Here is an 18,054-nt window from a genome sequence, read left to right on the forward strand (position 1 = left end):
CGGCCCCTTCTCCACACGCTATATATTTAAAGGGGAAAATCACATTTTTACAGTACAAAATGGTTCCATTACCGTCCCTTGTGATGAATCAGTCATTCTCCCAGAAACCTGGGACCCTTTTCATGTGGCCAGGGAAAGGCAAACGCATCCTGACCCCGACCCCTGGGGTGGTGTACTGCAGCAGCATCACATTGAGGTGGAGGGCGAAGAGGCTAGGAAGACTTGGAAACCCCTCTGTTTAATTTGCCCCGCAATTACACACTTTTGATGGCTGTTTCCCAAACAGCATCAGTTAAAAGAACTAACTTTGTTTTGGAGCTGCAACCATGGCTGGAGTACGGGTTGTATTAGCAAAGGCAGAAAGAAAAGACACAGGGCCTCATCACGAGTTGGGTGATAGCCCCTAAATGTGGCACTAACACACTTACCACCGCATTTAAGGGTCCGCCCAAACATGAGTATGGCGTGTTTACTTTAAATTAAATTATTTATTAAGCACAGCCAAAGTGGCCCATAGGCATACGGGCGCCCGAAAAAACTGTCAGTGGTGAGCAATCAGATTATCAGCATTTAGACAATCCGTTTATTTAAACAGGTGTGTCTTGAGTTTATTGTTAAATACCTCAAGTGTCGGGCAGATTCTTAGCATTAAGGGTAATGCATTCCATTTTGCCGGGGCAGCCAGGTGGCCCTTTTCACGAACACCAAGGAGGATTTTGCAATGTACCTCTGTAAGGAACTCATGGCGGCAACAGTAAAACCAGACACAATTGCCAATCCTTACGCTAAATACATAAAGAAGTGTGGGATAATGTTCATAAGAAAGAAGGAAGTGTTCACAAATAATAAGTCAGGATGCGGTATTCAGGGTCTCCATTTCCCAGGGTTTAAGCACAGGATAAGGTAGAATTCTGGAGCACAGCACATGCACAAGCTTTCGCAGCACGAGCCAACAGTTCCAATCTCAGCAGTCAGGGCCTTCGGTGAATAAGTCTCTTGTACAAAAAGTCTCTTGCCTCCGAGGACCTGGTGTGATTCAAAAATAAACAAAGGTTCCTTTCTGCTTGTATGTTGGGTGAAGCCTTTTTACCCCTGGATTCTTCTCTTCCAGACTCAGATCCACAAACATTTCTAAATGATATCAGGACTTTCGGTAGTTAATTTTTCTTGCTTCCGAAGGCCTGACAGGGTCAAAGTACCAAAACAAAAGTTCAACAAAAAGTTCTAGAGTTCTTCTCTGGTTGTACTTGGGTGATAGCTCTTCACCCCTGGGTCCCCTCTCTTCTGGGCTCAGACCCCTCTCGAATATCAGTTTCTCTCTGTCGGGTCCACTCTGCCATTGCATGCATTCAAAGACTTTTGCTGTTTCCCCCACTTCCGGGCTCAGATCCTACTCGACTATTCGCCCCCCCCCCCCCCCCGTCGGGCTCACTATGGCTTTCAATGAAATTTTATCTGTGACATTCACAAATCTTAATGTCTTTTTAAACAGTTCACTGTGGACATCCCTCAGCCGGGTTCACTTTTTCAACAACCAGTATTTTGGGACTTTAGAGTCCATCCCTGGTTTATCGGCATCCCTCCTTCGGGTTCACTCTTGCCAACTTTGTCATCAGTTTTTCGCTTCCCTTAGCTTCACAATCATCTGTTGGTCAAAGACGTTCGACTGTACAGAGAATTTTACTGGACCCCTGTATGACCACTTTGACCCTCTTTCTCGCCTTTCCCACGGCCTTCTGGTAGTGGTAGTTTCAACAATCGGGTAATCACCAGAGGTTCCTGAGTGAGCACCCACGTGGCGCCAGACTCCTCTGTTGCTGGTGTTCCCCTTTTTAGTATCAATAGTTCAATCGGGTAATCGCCAGAGGTTCCTGAGTAAGCACCCAAGTGGTGCCGGACTCCTCTGTTGCTGGTGTACCCCTTTTTAGTATCAATAGTTCTTTATGTTTCACAGTTCAATTAGCCGTTTGCTACTTTTCATTCAATACAGTTCAGTTTCTTACCGACTCCCCACTCAACTCACCGGCTGTGATGAACCGCTTGGCTTTCCTTCGGTTTCAAGTCAAGGTTGGTACCACTGAGACAAGCGGATCTCCCCGGCTTGGTTATCAGCAGAGGAGGGTCTTGTGTATTGTTGACATCTGCTGCAACACCCGCTGGCTATTGGTCCGGGTCTCAGGATTCCTTTCTGCAGAGGTTTCACAGGCCTTGGTGGGAAAGGGCAAGATCGCTTCTCTCCTTGTAACCCTCTAGATTCATGCCGTCTTTCACCTCCTCTTAAACTGCTGTGCTGAGTTGGCTCTCTCGTCGTGCAGTCTGCCTTGCTTGTATTGTGCTCTCATGCTCAGCCTTTTATCCCTATGGGGAAGGGAAAGGGCCATCAGGTGTGTGTGATTCTGGTCAATTGCCTGACTTTGCCTGACCCTCGTTGTGGGACACATCAGGGACATGGCTCGGGTGTTAGTCTGTCGTCCTTCGAGATATGCAAAAATGTTCACGATGGAAAAGGGGAAAGGGGGCAGAATGTGTGCGTATCTATGTGGTAGGTTGGGGAAAAGTGTAAAAAGAAGGGGGATACTGTGTCTCACCCATCGGCGTCCCGCTCCCAGAGGTCCCCCCATCCAGATGATCTTCCCTCTGTGGTCCATCCCCAGGAACTGGATCCGATAGCCATGGCCGTGTCGTGGTCACCTGGATGACAGATCCCTGGAGACCAGTCCGGGAGACACCTTCAGGTTTCTCACACCTCTCAGCATTCTCTGATCTCCCCACCCCAACCTATAAAGTCAAAATGCCCCAGCCCCTCTCATATTAGCTTTTTCCCTCATTTCTTTGCGTGACACAAGAAAGACAAACACGATCGGACTGAAAAATTCCTTCTAGCCCTCCCACAAGTGTCCAATTCACCAATTGGTCTTTTTTCACACTCCCTACATCCAATTATGTGGCACCTTCCCTTTTTCTACTCCAGATAGCCTTTTAAGCTTTTCCGCATGGGAAATACTGATATAGGGGCTTCTGATTTCTGAAAAGCCTTAGTGCTGCAAATACCATAGGATATATATATTAAAAAAATGAACATGGGACACCCCCCTTCTCTATCAAATGGTTGAAATACTACTGGATGATTTTACCGCAAACCTCGAAAAGGCACATTCACATTACTATTTGCCTAACTTGTTTCTTATTTGGTGCAAATCCGTCAAGCTATTTCTACTGTACGCCTGTTCAAAGGATGCACTTTTGAACCTATGGGAAAATTAACTGTTGGACGATTTGGTCCCAAATGTTCAAAGGGGTAAAATGTTAGTAGCAATAGAATTTCTTCAAAGGCCATGGTTCATAGGTTTCACTTTAACTATGGTGCAACAACCACCGCCCTACACCATATCTTTCTCTCTCTGTCCTGAGCTTCTCCAGTCTCTCTGTTGGTGTAATGCCTCCCCCTCCACCTTTGCACCATTCCACTGCTTTTGCAAACCTCTTTCTATCACTTCCTTTTTCACCTCCTTGATAACCATCCAGTTTACCTCACGACTTCCTTCTTCCACCACTCCTCCTTGAATCCTTCTACCACTGCCTCCTCATTCTAGAGGTAACTCCAACTCACCGCTTTCAACAACTCTTCCACCAACTCCTAGTCTCTTTCCTCTATTTCCTTATTTTTTCTCATCCACCTCTCATTAGCATTCTCTTGCTCCAGCCGTCTACTCTCCTTTCCACCTTCATCATCCCTACAGGCAAATTCAATACCTCTTTGGGTAACTCTTATGTAACAGTTAGGGTTCTCCAATTTCATCCCACCCTCTTAACCCCTCTGGGCACTGTCCGCCTTCCGAACACTGTCTTTCCCCAGCCTAATAGCCCTTCCTTACGGCCTCATTACTCTTTCTCATCTCAGCTGTGTGGGACTCCCTCCAGCCTTACACCTATTCCACCCAAGATCCTGGGGATCTCCTGTCTCCAGCATCTTCTGTGTATCTCTCCAGTCAGCTCTGAATGTACTTGCGGATGGCGGGAAGGATAGCTCAAGGACAACACGCAAGTGTTTGAAGCAAGACTACTCCAAACCGCACTGGTTCGATACCAGGTCACGCACTTAGAGGCTGGAGTCCACCAACGTCCCCTTTCAGGTGATCACCTCAGACACTGCCTTTTCAGTGGACTCTCTTAGCCTATCAGTTCTAAAAGGTGTGATGACTGTGTGGCTGTCTCTCTCAAGTTTCCCATCCAAGTTCAGGCCCTTTCCTTTTCCTTGTTAGGTTTAAGTGGGATTCCTGCATCTGTGTGAGGCCAGATGCAGCCAAAGCGGCAATGTGGTGAGCCCCTGCATCCCCATGTGGTACGATGGAGGTAGCCAGGGGATCCTATCCACACTGCCCCTGCGCCCTGCATCACACAGCTTGTGGCAGCACACGGCTGCCTGGGTAACCCCCCATTAATCAGCAAGGCCAGGCATTAAACATAATCACAATCCATTTTGGTACAACCAGACCACTCCCCTTTGAGTGATGGCTTCATTATATTCTCCTTTATCCATCTCTGTAGTCTTCCCTTCTGCCAATTGAGTTCCCCAAGTCACTTCTGCAGTGGTTTACTGTTAAACAGAACTAACAGAACTGTCATCGGCCTGTCAATTCATTACTTCATTTTAGAGTTATACACTATTGTGCTGCTTGTCCTCTTACCACAACACTATCCTTACTCACCTGTTGGTCTACTAATACACTCCTCGGCCTTTCAATCTGTCAATCCATCCCTATATATCTCATCTTTTTTAATAACAATTTTGCCTGGATAAACAGAACATGAAGCTGAACCCAAGAAAAAAAATAATTCATATGGAATACCTATGTGTACACTGTTGGAATAGGTCACCTAAAGCAAACAACCAAGTTGAGACAAGCAGCAAAATCATCTCTACGCTCAAAGAAAGTGCAGTCACTGTATTACTGTATGTCCCACTGAAAATGTACACCAATAGAAAAACAGTCCACATGCTGAAGTATTTGACAGTGGTGTAGGATGTACAAGGAATGAATCAATGCGCCATTTTAAAATTAGTTTGCTACAAGTTTACGTGATATTCAATAAAATGTTTCCAGTCAATCTGAGCTAATACAAATGAACACGATATAGTAAGCAGTAACATATTAAGTTGGTGTGTGTAAGTCATACTAATGTAGGCATTCTTGATGTCGAAAGCAACCTCATGGACAGTATCTTGATTAAGTTTAAGTGTATGGCCCCTAAGAAGCAGATAAAGTGGATTGTTAAGGACGAGAACAATTATAACATAATTGTCAAACTCAGATATAAGGCACAGTGATAACCAATGATCATATAACCACCATGTATTGATGCTATTGCACAAAAACCTAAACATGGTTCATCAACCAATCTTTCAGTGAAACATGGCAGCATTCTTACCCATCAATGCTCAATTGTCTTGCTTTCTGAAACTGACTTTGAATCCATGTTGGTCTTTGTTTAGCAATGCTTTGTAAAACCTTCTGTACCTCTTGGCTAGGGCTTCTTTTCTGCGTTCCCAAAATAGTTTCCAAACACGCGCAGACCGTGCCCAGTCTCTCCAAGCTCCATCTGTCAAGCGTTGCGCCTGATAAATGTTCAGCAGTGCTACCGTCCTCCAGTATCTGGCACACAATGGTGACTAAGCTCCACACAAGCAGACCAGCTTCCTTGGACTTGGAAAAGTGTTGAGACTTTTTGCACTCTGACAGAAAAAAGAAGTACTTGACTGATGGTAGCAGACATGCAATTGCAGATGGCAACTTGGCGATCACAATAGACACTGCTTGAGCTGTAAGCTCTGTAAAACCTGAAACAGATCAAGGAAAAGTGAATCATTACAACTCCAGGGAGCAGGGAGTATTTTACCTTTGAGGTGACAGTCAACTACTATGACATAAGGCCCTCTCCTGCATTACAGTACATTCCATACAAAACTAAGGCACGGTAGCTCTTTTGATACCAGAAACAGTGGCCTTCAAACTGCAGAATGGATGTGACCTAGCAGTTCGGGCTGGACTGCCCCTTTTGTGGTGGGACCAAGCCTGATTTGCATATGGTCTTCACAGGCCTACTAAAGCAACAACCCCTTCTCACCCAATACCATCTCCAGGGCGGAATAGCCAGAAGCAGGATATTGCAGTATTTTTGTCTAATGAAGCTAAATTGTTGACCTACCACAAGACAAGAAGTTACTGTAGTACTCCTACACCACAATTTCTCAAAAGGAAATACAGCAACATTTGGGTGTAAGATCACCAAAGCAGAGACAGAACAATGACCTGGGACAAAGGGAACATGTACACATTGAACATAAACAGAGAACGCTCGTGACAGGTTCTTGATGCTTCAGTTTCACCCCCCCTACATGGGAAAAAGAAGAAACAGATCCCTTCCTTTAAGACACCTGGCCCACTCAAGCTGGTATACGGAAATTGACAGGATGTCAGCAGTGGAGAGCCTCCTATTGTAGAAAAGCATTGCAACAAAACAAAACTCTGGAGATGGTCTGCAAATCGAGTGAGAGTTCCAAGCAAAGAGTTCAGAACTCCATCAGAAAAGATGTAATCACACTGAATGTGAGGCACCTCTATCCCTTCACATGACCATTAAATAGCGAGCGGCAGAGAACAGCTGATAGAGGGCAACAAGTAATGCGAGCAACAGCTGGATCACATGGCCAACCAACACAACAAGAATTCAGCAGACACCTTGAAACATGCAAGGAACTCTTTCTCTACATCAGGAACTGTGATCTGATGCAGAACCACAACCACCAAGAGCACCTAACCTAAAATATTGGTGCCATCCAGGATGATGCCATGCTGTTCCTGATGTCTCTCTGTTTCCTGAAGGCACTGCATGCAGGAGCAGTTTTATTTTCTAGAGCTCATTACCAACATATTTCTCTCTCTGATGTCCGCAATGCAAATCTTGTGTTTGATCAAACAAACTTCTGTTTCAGCAGACTTTTGTTTTCACTAGACATTTTCTAGTTTTTGCTCTAGGCAATGCTTGTTATCTTTCGTACTCACATTTGGAGACTGCTGTCTGGCAATTTTGTGAGACAAGGACTTTTGGGGCTGATGGAAGTGGTTGGGTCTGGCTCATTTAAAGGGACTGTCCAATGGACGAGAGTTGCCTCGTTGGGAGGGATGGAATAGCTTTTTGGAGGGAAGCACAGGATTGTAACATGTCACAAGACACCTGATCTAGATGTTAGCATCAATGACAGACTCATGTCTATAAAGATTTACAATGTGTTTGGGTTGGGGGGATGTTCCTTTTCACCTAAAGGCCTAGAGAGTGATTCTCGAATGTTTTCACTGTTTTGTTTCGAAATGGTCCTGCGAGTAGTAACCTATTAATGTGGGAGACCTGCAGGGTACTTTAGGTTGTTGCAGTCAGTTCCCGTTGACATTAGATGTTTCTAGTCTTTGTCTTGCAGAACATATAAAGTGGTCTCTGACTTGACACTACCCTAAATCCATGAGTGAGCCTGGTTTGCAGATATTCCTAACCAGAGCACAACACTGAACCTGATGTTCTCAAAGGAAGGTGGGACCGGTCCCAAAGTCCTGTAAAGGTACATTGGCCCATAGCCCCTCTTTAATCCTCGGCTAGATCTGATGCTGTTAATGAAAGACAAGTGTTGAGCCACCTTGTGAGTGACTAACCATTTTTCTCAAAATCGTTCTCAATATTTTCCGACTTAACTAAGGAATAAATTGAGTCCATCTTAATGGTGTTCTTGAATCTACTATATCTTTCTCAAGAGACATAAGCAGAACTTCATGGTAAATTGAATCATATGCAGTGAACAAATCAAGCATTATCACTGCTGCAGTTCGTCTCTCCTCCAGTAGAGCCAACAACTCAAAAGCCATGCACTACAGTGGATTCAGTTCTCAGACAGAGCCTAAAGACTAAATGGTAGCTTATCAAGGAACCGTCTTACAATAGATACTCTTCTAAGCCCATCCCTGTCATTAATTCAGCCAGAAATATAATGGTTGACATCAGTTTGATAGTAAAGAGATTGGTAATATCTGTTTTGGACTATTTTTAAAATGATATTGCAACCATTTCTTTCAAGATGACAGGGACATTTTCCTGAAGTAACTGATGGACTAATTAGCTTAAGCATACATGGAGCCATGGTGGGCATAAGTATTACTGAAGGAGGCATGGCATGGATCTGCTTGCGTGGCTGTTGGTTCAGGCCCCCAGCTGCATGGGACAGTAATCCAAATGTACAATCTCCAAGTTGACTGAACCCTAGAGAGCCCAAATGAGCCTTCTGCTATGGTTTGTGCAGTGATTTGCTTTCACTGGTGAACTCTTCCCTTGGTGATTCTATATATCACTCATAAAATGGGCAGAGGACACCCCCATTCACTGATACCAGAGCAAAGTAAAACTCTATGTAAATGTCAAACAAGTTGAGCTATTATGCCCAGGTTCCCAGTCCTCCATGTAAAAAAGATGTGTTGTGCTCCTATATACTCATTGTCTAGTACCATGTAAGGTACACACTGCGGCCTAGGTTTCTTTCATCCAGCAACTTTCCAGTCTCCTTCCCTGCTTATTATCCATTGTAGTGAACCCCATTACATGACGGTCTATCTAGCTACTCGGCTTATATTTGTAGTAACTGGTGCTAGTGTTGCATAAAGTGAGTGATTCCATTGACACAGAACATGGCCTACACCTAGAGATAACAGAACAGTAGCGTGTCGTAGGCAGTAAAACGTTTGTCAATTCATAGGATAGTTTGCTATCCTTTTGATGTTGCGTAAGCCTTTTGTGCCGGGTGAATGCTGATACCGCCCCTGAAAACCAACAGTAAGTATAAGTGTCTTTTCTATTTCACCTTATTCCCATCACAGTCAGCATGAGTGAGTATGCTATTAATATATACAATCCCTCCACTCATTTGTTTTGCATCCAGATCGAAATGAGAAGACAATTAATGAATACATTCAATCCCACATTTATAAGCCAGTCATTTAAGTACACACTAAACATAATAGGGAGCGTGGGTTAGTGCCGTTTATTTTTAACATGTAAACGGGATGTCCAAGTCATGCATAATCATGGTGTTATTAATATATATCATTATTACACAATTAATGCTGTAACCAACTATTATAAGTACATGGAGTTTGGCATACGTGACGAATCTTGCTTAAGCAAAAGACATTTAGTAAAAATGAGCACTGTGCAGGGAATCTGAGGCCTTGTCTGACTACTCAGGGACATACATGTGCAGAATTTGAGCAAACATACAGTGAAGTGGGAAAATGGAAAAACAGACTCCCCTCTTTCCCCTCTCGCGCCTGGCCTAAAGTTTCACGGCCCAAGCACCCGCCACGAGAAGAGTTTGCCCATCTACCAGACGACCAGATACCCTGGTACAGGAACATAAGGATGTGTCCATCTGCCTGACCAGCAGCCCGCCCTGCCCATGCCGATGCCTGCGGCATGGATCAACTGGACTAAAACTATACGTCGTTAGAGATGCCATGACGACCTAGCCAACGGATAGCACACCTGTGCCAACATACACACTGGACACTCCCGCACCAATCTACATGAAGAATATACTCAGTGCTATGACGTAGGTGACAGACATACTCACGGATGTGCATCTTTATTATTTTCCACATAGGCTTCAAAATGCAGAAACGCAAGACGCACCAGGAACTCATCTAAAGAGCTTGCTTACGCTTCTCCTACACCTAGGTGCCATAATGAGGAGTATAACGAAGACACAATACTGGTCGTAAGACAATACGAGTCTATAACCTAAAGCGCCTGTGCACCAAACGGTTCCACCTATACACTAGGCCTAAGTAGGCCGCAAGCAAGAGCTCCCCTGGACGTTAACAGAACAAGAGTCAGGTTGCTGATCCTGCAGAATGAGCCTGGGGAAAGCAGACAGCCAAGGTCGTAATGTTGCAAACCCACATTCCAAAAGCAGACCATCAAGGGCACGATGTTGCAACCTCGCACGCCGTGCACCAACATCAAAGTCGCACCTGCTAATTAAACCAGGCACACAGTGGAAAAACAATATTAATTGTGCAGAATTCTGCCTCAAACACGGTCCCATCTCACGTGACCAAGCCGAACCTGAAGAGATGGCAAGCCCAGGAGGAAAGAGGCGTCTGGATCCCTCGTTACAAGACACAGGCAGATACACTTGAATGGATCCATGGACATCTGCGACAGTGGGTGTGATCCATGAACATCTGCGACAGTGGGTGTAGTCGGCCGTCCAGCATATGAATAAGTCTTCACATTGTCTGCATGTACCAATAGTGAAACATTGTTGCAAATTGCAGGTACACCGAGAGCTGGGAACAGCGATGGTCCCAGGCTGGGAAGCTCACGGGCGCACCAATCAGAACATGGGGCTCTTATCACTGACGACAGTAATATTAACCAATCATTAGGAGTCCTCATGTAACAATTCTCATGTATCTAATTGTAGGGACAACCCAGATATATCACCTGACTAACCCTCGGCCACTCATATTATTCTCTATACGTATGCTATACTAACCCTACCACTCGAGCAACCAATTAAGAGTGGCGATAGGTTTTTTGTTAATTTTCTAGAGTGACGCAGGTAGCGCGTCATACTACAGTAAAAAGGGCCTGCGAGCCCCACGATTGTGTGTGTGTCAGGTCAGACGCGTATGATCCTTGACTCATCCCTGCCGTTTGTGTTTAATAAACAGCAGAGTCACATTGCTTCTTGTGTGTGTCTCATACTCTATCTCCTTTGGGATATACGGGAGGAGTTGGGGCCTCCCTGCCCGGAGGTCTGCGGACGGCCCGGCCGACCCCGGCAGAATTTTCCCCCCGACAAGTTGGAGGCACTGCTGAGATCTGTTTAAGATCGGCATTTTTATTTTTACTTTTTCCAGGCACTCCAGTTGCGAGAAGGCCCGGCGGCGCGGCCCCCTCTGCCGTCGCCCCCTTCTGAGGACTACAGGACCGTCGCGGAACTGCGAGAAGACCGGACAGCGCAATCCGAATATTGGCCCTCGGGAGCCGGTTGAGAAGTATCCCGCCCGCGGTTGGCGAGTGTCCAGACGTGGTCCAGACGAGGGGAGGTGGCGAGCCGCTTGGAGGGATGCACGCAGTCGAGCGGCCCCGCATCAGGAGAACTTGGTGAGCATGCCACGCACAACAAACAATGTGAAATTGTGAGGGAGGGGGGAGGAATTAAATACGGGAGGCGGGAGGTGTTGCACAGGTGAACGGCGAAGGTTTGACAGTTTAGTGTTAGAAATAGAATGAATGATAGTTGAACAAGCGCGAGAGCAGTTGGCAACGTAACGCGAGAGAAGGGGGCGGAGCGCGAAAACATCACGTGCGGCCGCTCGTAAACACTGATTGGCCTAGGCCGCGACTACGTGTAAGGGTGTGTGTGTGTGTGGTTTCCTACGATTTGGCATTTATTGATCAATGAGTAGATGAGGATCCCTATTGTTCGAGCAAGACACTCGATAGGTAGATGACGTTTCCCTGTAGGCGGTAGCTAGTTAGTTGCCTAAATACGGAAGATAATTGGCTGGTTAAGCCCTCCTGTCGAGGGGCGTATCACACGCGAGGCGACGCAGCGTGCGCAGTCCGATTATATTGTTGATTTGATTACCTTGTTCCAGGAGTGACAGGAAGACAGCTGTGGGGTTAACAGGGGTAGATTGCAGGTGTATTTTGGATTTAAAGAGTATATGAAGAACTTACCACTAGCTCTACGTGATCGGTGACGTCACCAATAGGGTTTTCATAGGATATCGCAAACACGAGGCATCCTCGTTTTGAGAGTGTTGAGGAAGAGAACGGTGGTAAGGGAGTGGAAACGGAGATAAACGGTAAAACGAGTTGATCGAGAAAGGCGAAACGGGGAACGTGGCTGCGCACGGAGAACGCCGGCCACGGCAAGTGTAGAAGGAGGAGGAGCGCGTGAAAACAGGACGACTGTATAAGAACATAATAAGGGGTACGCAGCCGCAGGGGGCTGCGTACGCCTCGGCCGCAAGGGGGCCGTAAGGGTGTTGTATAAAGGAAGAAAGGCAGAGGAAAATCTACAAATGTAACATACTATATTTTTATAATTTTCCTTAAGCGGACTATCGTAAGTCCCCAAACTTACGGGGCCAGGTAACGATATAAGGCTGTATATTGTAAACTACTAGTGGGATAAACTGATACCAGATTAAGGGAGGGTAGCGAGTGGAGCGCTACTATGTCATACGGAACAGGATCGGGAGGGTGGGGGAACACCCTCACCACGCCACTACAATACATATGCACAACACTGCCACCCCATAGGGAGAAACTGATTAAGTATAGCATAGAATGGACCCAGGGGACGGATAACAAAATGCTAACACCGTGGCCGCCTAACGGTAGCTTCGATCCATATGCCCAACATTCACTATTAAATCATCTGCACAATACATATAAAGGGAAGAAGTTGGCAAACCACATGGAGGTGTTTAACTTATGGAGGATGTTCCAGGGGTCCCGACCAGGACCAAATGGAATATTCACTATGGGGGGAATACCAGAAGAAACAGAGATTAAGAAGGAAGGAGAGGATGGGAAACAGGGGTATGAGGACCCAAAGAACACGGGGAACAGAGGTGAGGGAGGAGAAAAGAATAATAAAGCAGATGAAATAAAAAAGGAACCGAGCAATGATACACCCATAGTAACGGGAGTAAAAACAGAGGGAGGGGGGTTGTACCCTTTAAGAGAATTGGGAGAAATAGAAAGAGGACAGTTAAGGGCGGCTGAGGGATACTCGAACCCGGCATACAGCCCTCCACCATATGTGGCTCATAGGAAAATGCCAGCAGGGGAGGGGAGGACTGGAGAAGACCAGACTGTGGAGATAGGACATGATGAATGGGTAGCTGCACAGATATTATTAAAATTACGAGGTTCATTAACAGGAGAAGAGAGGGAGGTAGTGAAGAAAACAGACGAGGATAATACCAGGGAGAGTGAATTGAGGGGGGAAGAGCTGTTAAGACAAAAGGAAGAGATTTTGGAGGAACGATTAGCAAAACTAAGGGATGAACAGAATTAATTGACCAAGCAGCTTGAGAGGGAAGAGAGAGAGAGAGCGAGGAAAAGGAAAGAAGGTAAGAACAAATTGGAAAAAATAAGGGAACGAACTGAGGATCAAAGGAGAGAAGCTGACAGGGTAAAAGCAGCAGCAGAAAGGGTATCAAGAGTAGTACTGCGGGAAAAGAAAAGGGAAGAAGAAGAAAAAGAAAAAGAAATGGCAATATGGAAGAGGAGGTTACTATCAGAATCAACTAAGAAATACGAAGAAGAGAGGGTGATGGAGAGTATAGTAGAAAAAGAAAGGGCGAAATGGGAGAGGGAGAAAGAGGATGAGAGAATATTAGAACAGATGAGAAGTGAAGTGATGGAGGAATTGAAAAGGAAGAGGGAGGAAAATAATAAGGAGATGGAGGAAAGGTATGAAGGAGAAAGAGGAGATAGGGGAAGAGAGAGTGGAAGATGGGGGAATATATATGATGACACAGAAGTAGCAACAACATCAGCACAAAGGGGAGCGGTTGACAAAGGAGAAAGAGGAGAACTGGACCTAATAGATTTACAAACAGTAACGATCAAGGGGAAAAAGACCGAGTGGGGGGTGCCGTTTATAAATAGCTTTTGTAGTGAGGAAGAGAGAGTGGAAAGTGAAGGGAGAAAGAGTGAAAGGGAAAGCTTAGATAAACTATACATCACCCGAACCAACATGGACTCACCATGGATCAGTAGGAGAAAGGATGAGATGGAGAGAAGTGAGGAGGGAAAGACAGGAATAGAGGAAAGACGGGCAAATGAGGACGCAACATCCCCATCCCCATCATCCCCATCACGCCCTCCCCTATCGCACCCTACATGCTCAACCACCTCACGTTCGTTACGCAAAATAAAACTAGCGCCCTTCACCGACGAACGGACACCCTATACATGGCGGCTTAGAGACCTCCCTAGTCGCAGGCAGGTAGGAGGTATACACATGCCCACATTAAATACAGACAAAGATGGAGAAGAAGGAGGTATCAGCAGGGGAAATAAAAACGAAAGTGAAAATGTGGAAGAAAGGGAAGAGGAGGAAGGGTGTGAGGATTCAATATTATGGAATACAAATGGTGAAACAAGACATAATTTAATGCCACTTTTGGAGAGAGGTGGGGTTAGACCACAGTATGTCCCTTGGAAGCATACCGATAAAGAAAATATAAAATGTAGGCTCCCATCACTAAGTGGAGGTGCGGGTAAATGGATATATGAAATGGAAAAACACACCGCAGGACAGAAGCTAGCAGTAGGAGATGTAAAGGGCCTTTTAATATCAATATTAGGGGATAGAGCGGATGACATATGGAAAAGAGCGGGATTTCATGGGGTAACAATAACAAATACATCGCACGATGGGGCACCGTTTGCAAACTGCAGACATGCACTATGGCAGGCATTGAGGGTACAGTACCCAGACACATCAGATATAGGAGCAATTACATCCCGCAAAATGCATGAGAACGAAGATCCTGTTGATTATATTCAGGAAATCCAAGAGAAGTGGCGCATGGAAACTAGAGAACAATGGGATAAAACACCAGCAATATTTTACCATATACTGGTACAAGGGCTCCTGGAAGGAGTTCAGAAACAACTAAAGAAAGTAGTGGGAATGGAAGCAAAACCATGGCCCGAAATACAACTGACTATAGTGCATCATTGTAGGACATGGCAAGGAAAAATGAAACAAAAGGAAGAGGACAGGAAAACGGAAGAGGCTAAATTAGTACAGAAAAATCTTACTAAGTACACAATGGAAGGGGCACTAATAACTACACCTACAACAATGACCCAAAGCCCCACACAAGTAGTGGCTGCACAAGATTCCTCACAAATACCACCTTCACAGATTACAACACAACAGGTGCCGCCACTCCAACCATACACGCCCAACATGGGAGGAGGATACCCAATGCAAGGAGCTGGATATTACAATTATAACAGGGGGAGAGGAGGACTTATGAGAGGGAGAGGGTACGGGTATGGTACCCAACCGCAGGTGGGAGGATTTAGAAATTCCTACCCCACAGGGCAACCAGTATACCAGGACAACACAGGGAGCTTTCCATGGCAGAATAGGGAACCACCGGTGTGTTGGAGCTGTGGACTATTGGGGCACATGTCACACACGTGTAGAGTTAGACCAGGAACACCATCATGGAGTAATCAGGAACAACCACGGCCCGCACAAGTACAGCAGGGCATACCACAACAGCAAATGTTGCCACAAGGAAATGAACAACAACAACAATTAACACAACAACAGCCCCAAACATTGCCACAACAACAGGTAGCGATCACACAACAACCACAAATACCACAAACACAACTGGGTAGGGTGACGGTTTTGGGACACAACCCTTGTACCGGGAATGGCCAGTCGTTGTACCCCCAATAGGACAGCCCACAGACGGCCTTGGTGTGTCCCATCCTGTCAGTAACACCTAATAGTGCGGAGGAACCACGCATAGAGGTAATGATAGGTGACAAAAAATTATCATTCCTTGTTGACACCGGGGTGACCCGGTCTTGCATAAGGGAAGGTAAATTTAAGATGTCAGGTGAGACCATGAACACCCAAGGATTCTCTGGGGCTAGAGGGTTGGTTCCCTTTACTGATAACATTCCCTTATCTATTGGAGATTACGATCTGTCAGTTCCACTTTTATATTATAGTGCTTCACCAGTAAATATACTGGGGAGAGATATAATGAACAGGTTGAATATGACGATCTCCTTTACTGAGGACGGCATAATTTGCTCTACTCCAGGGATTAACATGCTCACAGCACGGCAAATTATGCAGGCATGCTGTGGACAGACAGCGATTAGGGCGGAGCCAGTAGATGGTGAGCTCTTCCAGTATGGAACGGACATGGCAATTGCATGGATGCCAGGGATAGAAGGGAAAATATGGAGAAGGTCAGCAGCCTATCTGTTCAGACCAGAAACACCTGTTAATGAACCAGAAGGGAAGGTGGTTTCAATGGATATTGAGAGCATTATTGCAACAGCTGATTATATTGCTGTACATGCCCAAGACAGAGAAGGGAGAGCATGGAGGGCAGTGATAGCATTAGCAGAAGGATGTAGGCTCACCCAGGTGTCAGATGAACAGCTGTTTTCAGATGAAAAGGAGGAAGGTGAAATGGTGTTTATGATGAGTGTGGAAATATGGCTAAGAGTGGCCTACAAACAAGTAGCACAGAAAATTGCAATGGCACTTGAGGCACCCGCATGCACCCCGGTCCCTTTCTTTAAGGACGACATGTCAAAGGTACCCAAATCATTGTGGACTACTGGCCCCTATGACGTGGGCTGCATAAAAAGTATAGGGGGAGTAAAAATAAAATTGAAAAAAGGTGCAATACTCCCCAGAGTAAAACAGTACCCACTATCAAAAGAGGCAGATGAGGGCATATATGAAACCATTACGGCCCTTATAAATAATGGTATATTGGTTCCCTCAGAATCACCATGTAATACGGCTGTGTACCCAGTGCGCAAGGCTAAAGGAGGGTCTTGGCGCTTTATACAGGATCTCAGGCCCTTGAACAACATAGTAGAAGCGGAATACCCCGTAGCTGCAAACCCAGCCACAATCTTCTGTGGCATTCCAGCAGAAGCATCACGATTTACAGTGATCGACCTTAAAAATGCCTTTTTCTCAATACCATTACACCCAGACTCACAAGATCTGACGAGCTTCACTTACAGAAACACTAAGTGGAAGCACACCAGATTGCCACAAGGGTATTGTGAATCACCTTCAATTTTCAATAGAGTGATACAGATGGATTTGGGTAACATTGAAGTAGAAAGCACGGTGTTGCAGTATGTGGATGACATAATAATTTGCAGTAAAAATGAAAAAACATGCAGAGAGGATTCATTAAAGATGTTGACAATATTGGCTGACAAAGGTTACAAGGTAGACATGGAAAAGATACAGTACTGTCAGGAACAGGTACTTTACATTGGTCAGCTTATATCCCAACATGGAAGAAAGATCGCACCACAAAGAGCACAAGCTATTTCGGCCACTCCAATGCCACAAAGTGTAAGGGAACTGCAGCAGTTCCTGGGGCTCTGCAACTACTGTAGAGCTTGGGTATTTGATTACAGTTCATACATAGGACCCCTGCTTGAGGCGTTACGGGAAGCTAATAAAGGGGAGAACAAACTGGGGTGGACGAGGGAAATGAAAGAAGCTTTTGATGAATTAAAAGATGCGATATCAACTGCTCCGGTGCAGGCATCCCCAGACTATGAGCGGCGATTTTTTATATTTTCACATTGCGACTCAGCAGTAATGAAAGCAGTGTTGGCTCAAAAAACAAGCATGGGCTACAAACCCGTAGCATTTTACAGTGGCCACTTAGATCCTGTAATGTTAGGCCACTTCCCCTGCGAACAAGGTCTCGCCGCAGCCGATTTTGCGGTGGAGAAAGCATCAACAATAACCATGGGGTGCCCGACTACACTAATTGTGGAACATGCACTTTTTGCAATATTAAATAAACCTAAATCCACCCTAACCACGCAAAGAGCATCAGGTTATGAGATCATTCTATCCAGAGCTGAACTATCAATTGTTAGATGTAGCACGGCCAACCCTGTAAGGTTCCTAGCAGAAGTAATTGAGGAGGGAGACTATGCCCATGACTGTACTGAAATAACTGAAATGTACTCATGTACTAGAAAAGTTGAGGAAAACGCACTAGAGGGGGGTGAGCTGTTATTTATTGATGGGTCATCAACTATCGATCAGGGGGATGGTGTGAGGAGGAATGGGGCAGCAGTGGTGAAAATGATGGAGGTACCGGTGTGTGTGGCAGTGAAATGTGTACAGTTACCACAGCATTACTCCGCTCAAGCAGCTGAACTGGTCGCACTGAT

The 18,054-nt window shown here is 45.6% G+C and overlaps 1 protein-coding gene across 6 annotated transcripts in view; it reads right to left on the reverse strand.

Annotated features, from left to right (window-relative positions):
* KIAA0825 (KIAA0825 ortholog) overlaps nt 1-18,054 on the reverse strand; it is a 2,662,507-nt gene that overhangs the window by 394,904 nt on the left and 2,249,549 nt on the right. For all 6 annotated transcript variants that reach the window (XM_069627636.1, XM_069627637.1, XM_069627638.1 and 3 more), the window contains one exon: nt 5,431-5,839. In XM_069627636.1, coding sequence (XP_069483737.1) covers nt 5,431-5,839 — 409 coding nt within the window. The remainder of the gene's footprint in view (nt 1-5,430; nt 5,840-18,054) is intronic.

Source organism: Ambystoma mexicanum, chromosome 6p (assembly GCF_040938575.1).
Source record: "Ambystoma mexicanum isolate Mex_15411 chromosome 6p, UKY_AmexF1_1, whole genome shotgun sequence".
NCBI classification, from domain to species: domain Eukaryota; kingdom Metazoa; phylum Chordata; class Amphibia; order Caudata; family Ambystomatidae; genus Ambystoma; species Ambystoma mexicanum.